The sequence below is a fragment of the Hydra vulgaris genome, chromosome 12 (genome assembly GCF_038396675.1).
Source record: "Hydra vulgaris chromosome 12, alternate assembly HydraT2T_AEP".
Classification (NCBI taxonomy): Eukaryota; Metazoa; Cnidaria; class Hydrozoa; order Anthoathecata; family Hydridae; genus Hydra; species Hydra vulgaris.
Window position 1 is genome coordinate 37,374,856 of NC_088931.1, and position 13,168 is coordinate 37,388,023.

Sequence of the window (13,168 nt, forward strand, 5' to 3'; positions counted from 1 at the left end):
CTGTAAAAAACATAAACCGCAAACACGCTAAAGCAAATATAAAACGAAACCTGGATTCTAAACTAGCTAAACTTTTTGACATATCTGCTTGTTGTTGTTCATTGGATATTGTGTCATGTAACAATGTTAATTTAAAGTGCAAAAAAGAAGAATGCAAAATGGAACACATTATTTGCATATACCCTAAAGAAGCAAAAGTCCTAATAGAAGAAATAGCTTATATATGAGACCAGCGTTTAAAAACAGGACCAAAAGGGCTATATCAGATGTCTTCAGTAGATACATCTGCTTTAAAACACAACAGAATTAAACAGAAGGAATGTAATATATCACATCACAAACGTATTAATAATGAGCTCTCAAGTTTAATACCAGATCTCCCAGCATGTATATCTGAAATAATAAAATCTCAGGTATTTTTATTTTTGTGGCCTTAAAATTTTAGTTTGTTTAGTATATATTTAACGCATATCAATAATAAAATCACTTATCATAAGTATTTTTACTTTTTTACTTAAGGAACAGGATAAATGGAAACCAAGTAAAAATACTCAGGCAGATTATAGTATTCAAAAGTTTCCAAGATATGCTATGGAGCTTCAAATCTTGGTGCAGCTCTTGGAAATGCCTTACTCCATGATATCAAGCATCTGTTGTTACCAGAAGTTGATATCAATAATATTCTTATGGATAAGTGTAAATTAGACAGAGCTAAGTCAAAAGTAAAAGTAATTTCAAAAAATGCAGATTCTGAAGAGAAGACACAATTATTTTGCATTGATTTAGATGGAAAGATAGATAAGAACACGAAAATCCACTTGAAAGCAAATAATTCTGAAGGAAAAAATTTCGTAACAAAATGTATTGCTGCAGAGCATCACCTTACTTTTACACATAAGGATGGCAAATCTCACGGGATCTACTTGACACAACAATACCCATTGTTGGTGCTACTAGGGGTTTCTTGCTCTTGAGACATTTAGTGTACTTGAAGAATATCAATCTGGAGAATAGACAGTCTGGAGAGCATCCGTGCTATTCTTTTAGACAATACTGCATCAAACACAGGTCAGAGGAGTGGCTTGGTGGTTAATGTAGAAGAATTGATAGGAAGGAAACTTCACACCATAAGTTGTAGCTTTCATCAGAATGAGCTCCCACTAAAAGCCCTTTTTAAAAAGTTAGATGGAAAAACAACCGGTCCACAAAATTTTATTGGACCAATTGGGAATAGATGCTCTGAAGAAATTCATAGATAACCTCAAGTAGGGTTAAAACCAATTCAAACTTCTATCACTGAAGGATATATTTCAGATGAGATATCAAAAGATATAAGTCATGATCAAAGGTTTCTTTACGAATATTGTAAAGAAATTGGTTTAGGTAAAGTAGACAACAAATTGGCTAATTGTAAAATAGGTCCATTGAATCATACTTGATGGTCAACCCTTTCTATACGAATTCTTTGTTTGTAAACTCAAGATGTTTCTCCAAACGCATGTCTGAAAAAGCTTACCCATTATATTGTTTAAGTTTATGCTGCATCAAATAAAGAAATCTTCTAAATTGCAAGATTTCCCCAGTTTTTGTTTTTCACTATTAATCAATTGAATCTTATTAAGTTTAATGATGTAAAAAGAGTTTTAAAAAAAAAACACTCAAGGTAATGCTTTCTGTTTGATACCTGCAAATTTTCTCTACGCATTGGTTAAAAACGATGATGAGCAGATCAGAACTTCCTGATTTAAGACAATACTCACTCTCAGAAAACAGTAAACTTTTTTAAACTAGTTTTTCTATATATAATTTATCTGTGTATATAGAGCTTTTTTTAAAAATGTATTGTGCAGTATTTTATAATATTAAGTTTTAATTTATGGTTATTAATCTTTTTTTGTTTTTAGTAAGTTTTTTAAAAATAATGATATTTTTATTTTTAGAAACAAAAGCAGTTATAGAATAGAAAAGAAAATACCTCAACTAAATTGGAATGCTGCGAGCTGGATATCTCTTATTGATATTGCTGATCTGGTTTATATCAAAATGGAACCACCAATTACAAAAGAATTTTCTGAGGAAGATATTTACATATTCATTAAAAATAAAATTCCAGAGCGTTGAGAGGTGTGTCAAATTAGTTTCTGAAGCTTCTAACACCATATATGTATTTGAAGCCAGGCATAAATATATTCTAACAAACTACTTAGGAGAAAAATGTGTCAAAGGTTTTTGTCAAAAGGACATTATTCTCAGTCGTACATTGATTTATTTGCTTAACTTGCTAGCTACATTCTTGAAATAAATTTTTTTTTAGTTTAATATTGCTTTTTAAATGACTTATTAAACTAATAATGGTTATTTATTGGACTTTACAGAGCATTTAAGTAGATCATCGGTGTAACACTACAAGTAAAAAATTTATACTTAATATAAATTAGACTTGTGACATTTTTGCTAAATAAAACAAAATAAACTGTATTAATTTTAAATACAAATATTTGAGTTGTTCCTTAGTGTGTCAAATTTTTTTTTATTAAAATTTTGTGTGAATGTATTGAAAAATATGAAACCACAAGCAAAAAGTTGATATTTTTATAACAAATGTTGGTAAGGGTACGCCATTTGACTAAACACCTTTAACTTTTTATTTTTTTGTTTTATATATACAAATACACCTTTCAGTAACTTAGCCGTTACAAAACTAGAATCGACCTACCCTAATATATATATATATATATATATATATATATATATATATATATATATATATATATATATATATATATATATATATATATAAATATATATATATATATGTATATATATTTATATATGTATATATATTTATATATGTATATATATTTATATATGTATATATTTGTTAATTCACCTTCTCAAGGCCAAAAAGTCTACTACAGATGAGGAGGCTACTTATTTGTGGTATAACCCTCTCTCAACTCTATAACTCTGAAACACGAGCCTTGATGAACAAGGCCGCTGCGCAGAGAAACGAGTTGAGCGCCATACTACCAGGGACGTGGCAGGGATCCAACTCGGATCTTCACCACTTCTTCGATCCCTGCCATAATATATATATATATATATATATATATATATATATATATATATATATATATATATATATATATATATATATATATATATATACATATATATATTATGTTAATTTTTCCTTATTTTTTTAATATAAAGTAAAAAATTAACAATAAAATTTATACTTGATTAGAAAAATATTTTTGTTTTAATGAAATTATTGTTACAGGGCTTTTTGCACGTACGGTCAAAATTACAAGTAATGAAGATGTTGATCCATATGTTATTGATGTTGTGTTTAATTTATTTGATGAGGACGGTAAAATTTGTTTTTAATATAAGAGTTATAAAAGTTTATATTAAACATCTTTTTTATTTTCTTTATTTTTATGACTTTAATAATTACAAAAAAAATTTTTGTTAGGGGATGGCAAACTCAGTCAAAATGAGTTTATTGGAATAATGAAGGACCGGTTGAAGCGTGGATTTGGAGTATGTATATATTTAAAAAATTTATATTTTTTCAAAATTATTTTTTATTTAATTACTTAGAAAATCAACAAGATGAATTTGTCCTTATTGATTAAAGATGTTAACTGTAGAAGACTATAATACCTTTATGAACAGGTTTCTGTGAGTTTTCAATACATCTATCACATTTGCATTTAAAACTTTTGACAGAGGCAAATGTTATATTACTAGAATATTTAGCAATATTTTTATGTTTTTATTCCTCCTTTATGGACACAAGAAATATGCATATTATAGTCTGTGAAATATGCATATTATCTTCTGTTGCCATTTCATTTTGTCCGTCTGATATTATTGAAACAAGGTGGAAGATTTATTTCCTAAAACAAGAAATATATAGTTGTTGTTTTAAGAAAAGTATTTCCTAATAAAAAATGTAATTTTGCTGTGTGCATATTACATTTTACAATAATGGGAGCTTGCTCCTTGTCTGTGCACAGACAAGGAGCAAGCTCCCATTATTTATATGTTTATATTTATCACAAATAAGTGTGCTTTTTTTTTTTTTTAACATCTTTGCTTCCAACAAGACTACAAGCAACCACAATAAGAGTATAAGAGTTGGAAGTTACTGGAAGAGAAAAGATAGAGTTTGTAGAGCAAGATAACTATTGACAGACGACTTAAAAGACCGCAAATTTTATGAATTGGGAAAGCAAGATGAAGGAAGCGAATTCCAAAGAACTGATGTTCGAGGAAAAAAACTAGACAAGTAAGAGTTTTTGGAGCACTTAGGAACAGTCACAGAAAAAAGATTTAATTGGATGATGAGTAACACGAGAATGAATTTTAGTAGATAGCACAAGAAATACTAGCTTTTTAAAGCAGTGCCCATTATAGTATTTGTAGAGAAGAGAAGTAATATTACGACCATGTGATAATAGTTGAAGGTTGGCTGCAAGAGCAGGTCCCATTATGTTTACAATGTGTTTTTGCACCTTGTCTAAAAGAGAAAGGGCATCATTAGAAATCCGCCCCAGATATGGCAACAGTATTCCATACAAGGCCGGATTTGAAATTTATAGACAGAGAATAGAATCTAGAGTAAGAAAGTGTTGAGCTCGATAAAGAAATTCAACCTTAGCGGATACTAATTTTGCAATAGATTTGATATACGATTTCCAAGAAAGATCGGAAGTAAAAGTTAATTCTAGAAGATTAAGGGTAGATGACTCATCAAGTACATTACTGTTCATAAATATAGGAAGATCTAAATTATTGCGATAATGATTGGCTGAAAAAAATTGAGTTTTATCTGAATTAAAGTTCACCAGCCACTGTGAGCCCCATGCTGTAGCATAAGTGAGACCCTTTTCAAGCTCAAATGCCCTCTCCAAGCAATCAGAGAGAGTTGGCTTCTTACTATGACAATAATAAATGGTAATATAATCAGCGAACAATGTCACCTTAGATGTGAGAATATCTGGAAGATCGTTAATGTAAATTAAAAAGAGTATAGGGCCTAGTATAGAACCTTGAGGAACCCCTGAAGTTACTGAATAATAAGAAGAGTGCTTTCCATCAAGGACAACTTTTATACTACGATTGGAAAGGGAGGATTCAATAATCTTAAAGATGTTACCAGATACACTGTAAGAAGAAAGCTTATAGAGAAGACCAGCATGCCAAACTTTATCAAAAACTTTAGAAATTTTAAGAGCGATGGCCTTAACCTCCACCTTTATCTAATGCACGATAAAACCTATCGGTTATTACTGTTAGCAAATCAACTGTAGAACGAGAAGATCGAAATCCATATTGATGATCAGAAAGTAAGTTCAAGATAACAGATTAAGTGTTTGTTAATTAAAGATTCAAATGATAGGAATCTTATGATAGGAAGAAGACTAATTGGATTGTAGTTAGACATATCAGATCGCTCTCCAGAATTTTTGAAAATAGGGATAACAGATGCCGCTTTCCACCAGGCTGGAAAACAACACTCCGATAAGCACTTGTTAAATAGTTTTGAAAGTATCGACGACAGCTCAAGAGAACGCCTCTGCAAGTCTAACAGCTATGTTGTCCGGACCACAAGCTGTAGAAGAGTCTAAGCAGGAAGTCGCTTTAGGTATAATGGATCAACCTGTTTGGACCTAGTGGAATCAAGAGATGATATTGATGAAAAGTTCTTAGCAAACAATTCAGCTTTGTCTTTCGGTGAAGTCTGAACCATATGAGAGAGGTGGAATAACAGATTTGCCCTTATTATTACTCCTATTAAAGATTCTCCAGTCACTCGAGCCTAATTTTTGTGATGAATTACAAGATTTCATGACCTGAGAATAGCGGGCTTTGGCTTTAGACAAAACCTTTTTACAATGGTTCCTAGCAGTAATAAATAGACGTCTGTTTTTCTAGCCAAGGGCCATCACGAAGAAAATCACGGAAAGAGTCTGAGTTGTAAGAGTAGTTGTAAGAGGTATGATGATAGAGGGATTCGAATGATGAAGAAGAATGAGATAATAGTTTTAGAGAGATCCAGAAGCACCTAAGGGTGAATGTGGAGAAACTGAGCACTGTCTACGATTAGAAACAAGACATTAGTCGAGTAGAAAAGGTAAATGATTCGGGTTGTCTGAAAGCGAGTTGGAAAGTTGACTATTTGAGTTAGGGATTGAGAAAGGCAAAAGTTGTGGGCTTTAACGCCTGTAGAGTCACTGGCACTAGAGCCAAGCCATTTAGTGTGATGAGCATTAAAGTCATCTACAACCACAATATTGACTGATGGATAAAGAGAGCGGGCTTGGTCGATTTGATCATAAATAACATCAAAAAGAGTGCAGTCTTGAGATGAAGGAGAGCGATATAGAACAAAGAGAAAGGCAATCGAGTGAAGTGGTGCTAAATGAAAGCGCATAAAAGAATAGTCTGTGGATTCAAACCTAATTTCCCTACAAATGGGTGAATTCTTACGAATGTAAATGCCCAGGCCAAGCATGTGACTATTGGAGTCTTTGCGAATTAAGGGAAGATAGCCATCAACACTAAAATCACAAGATGAGACAGCCGAACTCAAATTTGTCTCACAAAGAGCAAGTAGGTTTAGTGAACTTTGCAAGAGTTAAGACTCAACAGTAGAAAAGTTACTTCAAAGACCACGAATATTAGTGAATGATTGATTTAGTGAACTTGGTGATGACAATGGTATTTTGTGTTTTATAGTTTTTGGTCCTTTATTCATTTTTAAATTTGTTAAAGAACTTGATTCAAAGCATAGACAGTGCTCAGTACACTGTTTAAAAGCCCAAGCAATTGCCTCATTACTATTAATAAACCTTAAGCCGTAACAAAGGGTTCCAAATGTGGCCTTAACAATGCACACCAAAAGGACAAACAGGGACACCATCAATGCGCATTACGGCACTGTTAGTACATGCTTTGCAAAAAATCGCGATGATCGGAGTCTTTTTCTGAATATATGGAATTCCAGATATTTCTTTTAACTTTTAGTTTTTCCGCGCTTCCAAAAAGTCTTCCGTAAATGCAAGTTGAAAAAATTTTGTTTTTAATTTTTTTTAGTCATTAATAATCATAGAAAAAAAGTTTCAAAAAAATTGAGAAAACCATTAGTATAAAATTAAATTAAGACAAATATGAGGGGAAAAGTTTTTTTTTCCCTCTATTTTTTAAATATGATCTAGATAATCTCTGCTATTGATGAATTTTAAATTTTGTAATCTTTTAGCGTTCAAAGATTTTGACCATATAAAGTTTGAATCCCACTCAAGAAGTGGGGATTACATTTATGAACTTTTTTTGATTTTGATAAACGGTTTTGAAAATTTTACAGTAAAAAGTAAAAGATCTTCCGGTTAAGGCTGTAACAATGATTTTAGCCCAGTTTATCATTAAATCTGGCGAAAAGTTTTTTTTTTACGTATATTTTACATTTATCGAGTTGATTTTTTGTATCATTGCCAACTTATCAAAAGTGGGCACACTTTCTCTTTTATGGCTTGAACATTTAATAGTCTTGATGTTTTGTGCGCACAAAAATAACAAATCTTTTTTCGGTTCGTGTCATAGTTACACTCTTTTTTTTTTTGAATGAGACAATAAGTATTTTTATTTATCTAAAAAGAAACTTTGAAGTTGTCTAAAAATGTTGAAACAGTTTATATTTCATAAAATAAAATGTCGAAAGATTTAGTTCATATTTCATAAAATAAAATGTCAAAGGTTGCTAAAAGAAAGCTCAAAACAAGAATTTTAAATGAAAAATGCAAAATACTAAAAGAAGTTGACAAAGGGAAGAATAATAACAGATGAAGAAATTGTTCAATATAATGTTCAAGATAGGTAGATTGAGTTTTAAAAGTTTGAAAAATAATGTTCAAGATAGGTAGATTGAGTTTTAAGAAAAAAAACAAGAATATTTCATTATAACTTGTCAATTCTTACCTTAAACTTATCGATTCATATTTTTTTTTTTGTCATCTGTGCTATTTTGCTATGTTTTCTTTAAATGCAACGATATTTTTTTGCTAATTATTGTTATGTAAAAAGTAAAAGTACTGTCAAAAATATAAGTTTATGATAAAATATAGAAACTTAATATACTTAAAATTATATACTTTTTTACATAAATTTTTTTGTAGAAGTTTCCCAACCCGACTGGTATTGATGGCTTTAAGAATTGCTTGAGGAAAGAGATGTTTAAACCTTTTGAATGAGTCCGTTGAATAAATAATGTTTAAGGAGTTTTTGATTTAATTGGTTGCCAAAAACATTAAAACCAAGTCGTTTCTGCAAATGAAGAAATAATTTTATATTTACTATTTTGGCTATGAATAAGTTATTGGCATTTGTTATTTCCAAAAACTAATTGGACAAAACAAAGTCGGACTGAAAGAAACAAACATTTTCGAGGTGACTAAAAAATTTCTAATCAAAATCTTTTAAATGAGACGACAACAGGTGTTTAATAAAATGTCCTAAAAATTAAGTTCGACTTAAGTTTTGTCTCATTATATGACTGTTATTTGTTTAATTAATTAATTGTAATTACGTAGATTTTTTTTTTAACAAATTTTATATTTATACTTTTTTATTATTTATTTTTACAAGTTGTTTTAAAATTGTTTGTTTTATTAAAATTCTAATAATTATTTAGAATGGTATTTATAAAAGATAAAAAATATCAAAGGTATTGAAACAATTTTAATTTTGTGATTTAAGCTTGATTAATGTATGGATATATATATATATATATATATATATATATATATATATATATATATATATATATATATAAACAATTTTAAATGTATTCTACAAAAAAGAGTGTTTAATGTTTTTAAAAGAAAAAGTCCGCTGGATTAACTAAAAAAACCACTCCAACCTAGAATAAAATACTATAAAGCTAAAACTTTGCACAAATAAGCATAAACATATGATACTTCACCAAAAAAAAAGGCCCCACCAATTGGAGCATCGGGAGGTGTACTTTTAGGCCTAATTAAAAAGGGGTAATAATTTTATGGTCAAATTTTGTTTTTTTAAATATACTTAATTATTTAATAATTTAGATAATTTAATACTGATTCATATTCGTATAAGAACTATATATATAACAATGGGTTAAAAATGAAAAGTTTATAAGATATGCTTGTTACTTTAACCCAACGTTTTATAGATTCAATGAATTTTACAGTACCCATGGACATTAAAAATCTGATACTACATGCCAAGTTAATCATGCATGTTGTAAAGGTTTATATTTTTATTAAACAATCTAGTAAAAAATTTAAAATAATAGTTTAAAGTTATATGATGTTTTAGTATTTTATGTTTATTCAAGGTGTACGCCTAAGAAACAGTAAAAAAACATTTAGTAATTTATTTTACTTATTTTGAATTTCTTTTACTCTTAATAAAAATTTTATTTTTAATATTGAATTAAATTTTTATTTAGTGGTACATTTATTAATCTATTATGAATTAATTATAAACATCGTTTTAGTTTACATGATCATTATGGTTATATCTTTCCTCTGATAACGATTACTCCTAAGTCATATAGTCGGTATTCTGCATTTTTGTAGATGCAAGTATATTGATTTATTTTTAGATGGCTCAAATTGCCGTCGAAGAAAAGTGTTCAATATGCAAAGAACCATTTATTATTGACAAAACACTCAGTAAAGAGTCAAATGTCATTGTCAAGTTGAACGGATTAAAAACACTAATTAAGTTCAGCAAAAAAAAGGAAAATGGAAGATTTAACTGCATACTTCAATTCTATGAAAAATCAGAAACCGATAGGTAGAGTTCTAGTTCATCATAGCTGCAGAAGAACATTTGTAGATCATAGAACTCTGCACACAAAAGAACAAACTAAATTGTTACGATCTTCAGTATCATCTTCTATTCTTGGGAACTCTTTTGACTGGAAAAAAAAAAGTTTTCTTTGAGAAAAAATGATGACAATAAAAGAAGCCCTGTTACTAAAGTAACAACTTTACCGATTCGTGAAAAACTTATTAAGCGTTGTTTAGAAAGAAATTATGCTTGGGGACGTCTTGAAAGTTGCATCGATCTCGTCGCGGTAGATTCTGTCTAACATAACACGTGTATGACAAAGTTTAGACTGCATGTGCCATTTGAAAATATGAAAGAAAGACCCCTTAATCTATCTATGTCAGAATCATTTAAAAAAATTTGTAATGGATTAGAAGAGGACGCAGATAGTGAGTTGTGCATATTAATGGTGCTTCATGAGAAAATGTACCAACTTATGGGAAATGATAAAAACATATTCAATTAAATGGCTTAAAAAGAAACTAAAAGATCATTACGGTAAACATATATTCTTCGCTGAGTTAAAGGTCGAGCAGATGTGGTTTGTTTTAAAGATATGGCATCTTATCTTATTAATAAAATGAAGAAGAAAAAAAATAATAGTTGATGATCTAGTTAGAGCAACAGCAAAGATTATTAAATCAGATATAAGGGAAATTGCTTATAATAAAGATAAATACCCTACTACAGATGGTATAGTTAGTTGCAAAGATGATCCAAAAACATTGGTTCCAAGTAGCTTAATGATATTTCTACAACTGCTAATTCCATCCAAACTAAAACAAGTAAGTATTGGACAATGTATTGTGTAAGCTTCAAGGCCTAAATCAATAATATCTCCAATTCCGTGTTGAATTAAACAAATCTTTTGGTTCTAAGTGGCTAGTTGATCATCTTTCAAAAATTGGATTCTCTATCACATTGGATGAAACCCTTCACTTCAAACAATCTGCCATTAAAGCAAATTGCACATTTAATCTATAAGAAAGGTTTATTACAAAAAAACAACATCTGATTTAGTTACGGATCGTGGTGTTAAGATAATACCTTATTTAAGATCTAGTGATATTGGCTTTCAGATGATTAAATTTAATCCTTACAGAGAAATGGCGTCTCCGATTACACTTCCCAGAGAATTAAATTTTGACTTGTTATGGCAAGGTGGCTGATTCTTCATTTCCACAGACAACTCGCGGCCAAACTGGTCAGGTTTTATGCAACTAGTAACTGATACAAAGATTTGTCAGCAAAAATCATTAGTTTTGTTCCTTCCAATAATTGATCTAAATCTTCCTGATGAAACATGCATTTACTCCACCATTCGTTTTTTTATAGATCAGGCTGAAAAAAAAAGTCAAATGTGTAATAAAAACACTATCGCAGAACATAATTACCATATTAAATAGATGGTCACATATTGTAGAAGCAGTTCGATTTTTAAATGCTTATGAGATAAACAGTAAAAAAAATATTGAACAGCAACTATTTTCGATGGGTGATAAACTTGTCACAGATAAAAAATATTCTGTTGAAACAATAATAAGAGCATTTGAATATTTTTCAATGTCACGTACTACATATAATCGTCTCAGAGAAGATTTTCAACTTCCTAGCATTACAACATTAACAAGACTAACATCGAAAGTAAAATCTGTTCATGAAGATATATTTCTACAAAAAGAGTTTTCAAACTTATCTGACGTTAGACATAAAAATTGTATTCTTTTATTAGATGAAGTTTATGTTAAAACTATGTTGCAGTACCATGGGGGAACAGTGTTTAGAAAAGCAGTTAACAATCCAAATGTTCTTGCTAATACTGTTTTGAGTTTTATGGTGGTTACTTTGTTTGGTGGACTTCTATGTAAAATGCTTCTAGTACGTGAAACCGATTCAAATTTTATTTTTGAACTAACTAACTTTCTTTTATCAGCCATCAAAGCAGCATGTGGTAATGTTGTATGTATAGTTTGTGATGGTAACAGGGTAAATCAGGCCTTTTTTAAGAAATTTGAGACAGGCGGCGTACCTTGGCGAACAAAAGATAATATTTATCTTTTTTATGATTTTGTGCACCTTTTAAAAAATATTCGCAATAATTGGATAACTGAAAAGACTCAGGAACTTGAGTTTTATGTTAATAAGGAAAAAAAAGTTGCTAAGTGGTCTCACATTGTAGCATTGCATAAATTAGAATCAAAGCAAATGATTAAAATGTCTAAACTTACTGATGTTGCTGTATTCCCCAAACCAATTGAAAGACAAAAAGTTTCAACTTGTCTGAAAGTATTTTGTGAAGAAACAGTCTGTGCCTTAAAATGTCATCCAGACTTGGAAAATGTTGATGATACTATTTAGTTTCTTTCAATAATAATTGAATTTTGGAGAATTGTTAATGTTCATAGCCCTTATGCAGATATACGTATGCGTGATCCAAACAAAGCTGCAATATTTTCTCCTGGTGATTTTAATCTTCAAAAGCTGTTAGAATTCGGAAACTTAGCCAAACAAATGTGTTCTTCTCAAAAAGTTCGTTGTAAAAGTTTCACAAAAGGTACTTCTAAAAGTCTCTATCGCACATGCAATGGTCTTGTTGAGTTGTCAAAGTTTCTCTTGTCTACAAATCATAAATATGTTTTGCTTATAACATTTACCACTGATCCTTTAGAAAAACAGTTTGGGAAACTCAGACAAGGATCAGGTGGTACATATTTTATTACTGTACAACAAGTATTAGAGAAAGTTGGTATTGTAAAGACAAAACTACTTTTGCAACTAGACAATAATGGTGATTGTCTTGATTTTACTACATCAGGACATTCTTGTGAAAGATGTGGTTTTTACATAAACGAAGTGAAATGTTTGATATTTGATAACTTACCAGAATTAGAAAATATAATATCTATAGATGTTAAAATGAGTCTGATTTATATAGCTGGGTATGTTGTCCGAAATGATGAAGATTCAGATGACTCATGCTTTTATTATAAGAAATTCCGATATATTATACAGACGAAATCAATCGTGGAGGATTAACTGTACCTGGTGATTGTGTATGTCAATGGGTTATATATTGCTATATTATGTTTCGTGAAATGGCTGATAATACATGCATTTCTTCTTTGTGCAATCTAATGATGCTTATTTCAGAATCATATCAACTGAATATGAATAGAAAACATGGTGTTTTCTATTCATATTCATGTACTTTCGAACATATTTTTTAAAAACTATTGTAGTTTGTACTCACCAAGATCAGAAAAAGAACCAAAACAAAAAA

At 29.9% G+C, this 13,168-nt stretch overlaps 1 protein-coding gene across 1 annotated transcript in view; it reads left to right on the plus strand.

Annotated features, from left to right (window-relative positions):
- The window catches only part of LOC101238183 (calcium uptake protein 3, mitochondrial), a 36,633-nt gene extending 27,887 nt beyond the window's left edge, over positions 1–8,746 (plus strand). The window contains exons 12-14 of the mRNA XM_065813137.1: positions 3,284–3,373; positions 3,479–3,546; positions 8,187–8,746. Of these exons, the coding sequence (XP_065669209.1) occupies positions 3,284–3,373; positions 3,479–3,546; positions 8,187–8,261 (233 nt within the window). The 3' untranslated portion in view covers positions 8,262–8,746. The remainder of the gene's footprint in view (positions 1–3,283; positions 3,374–3,478; positions 3,547–8,186) is intronic.
- Positions 8,747–13,168: the final 4,422 nt, after the last annotated feature.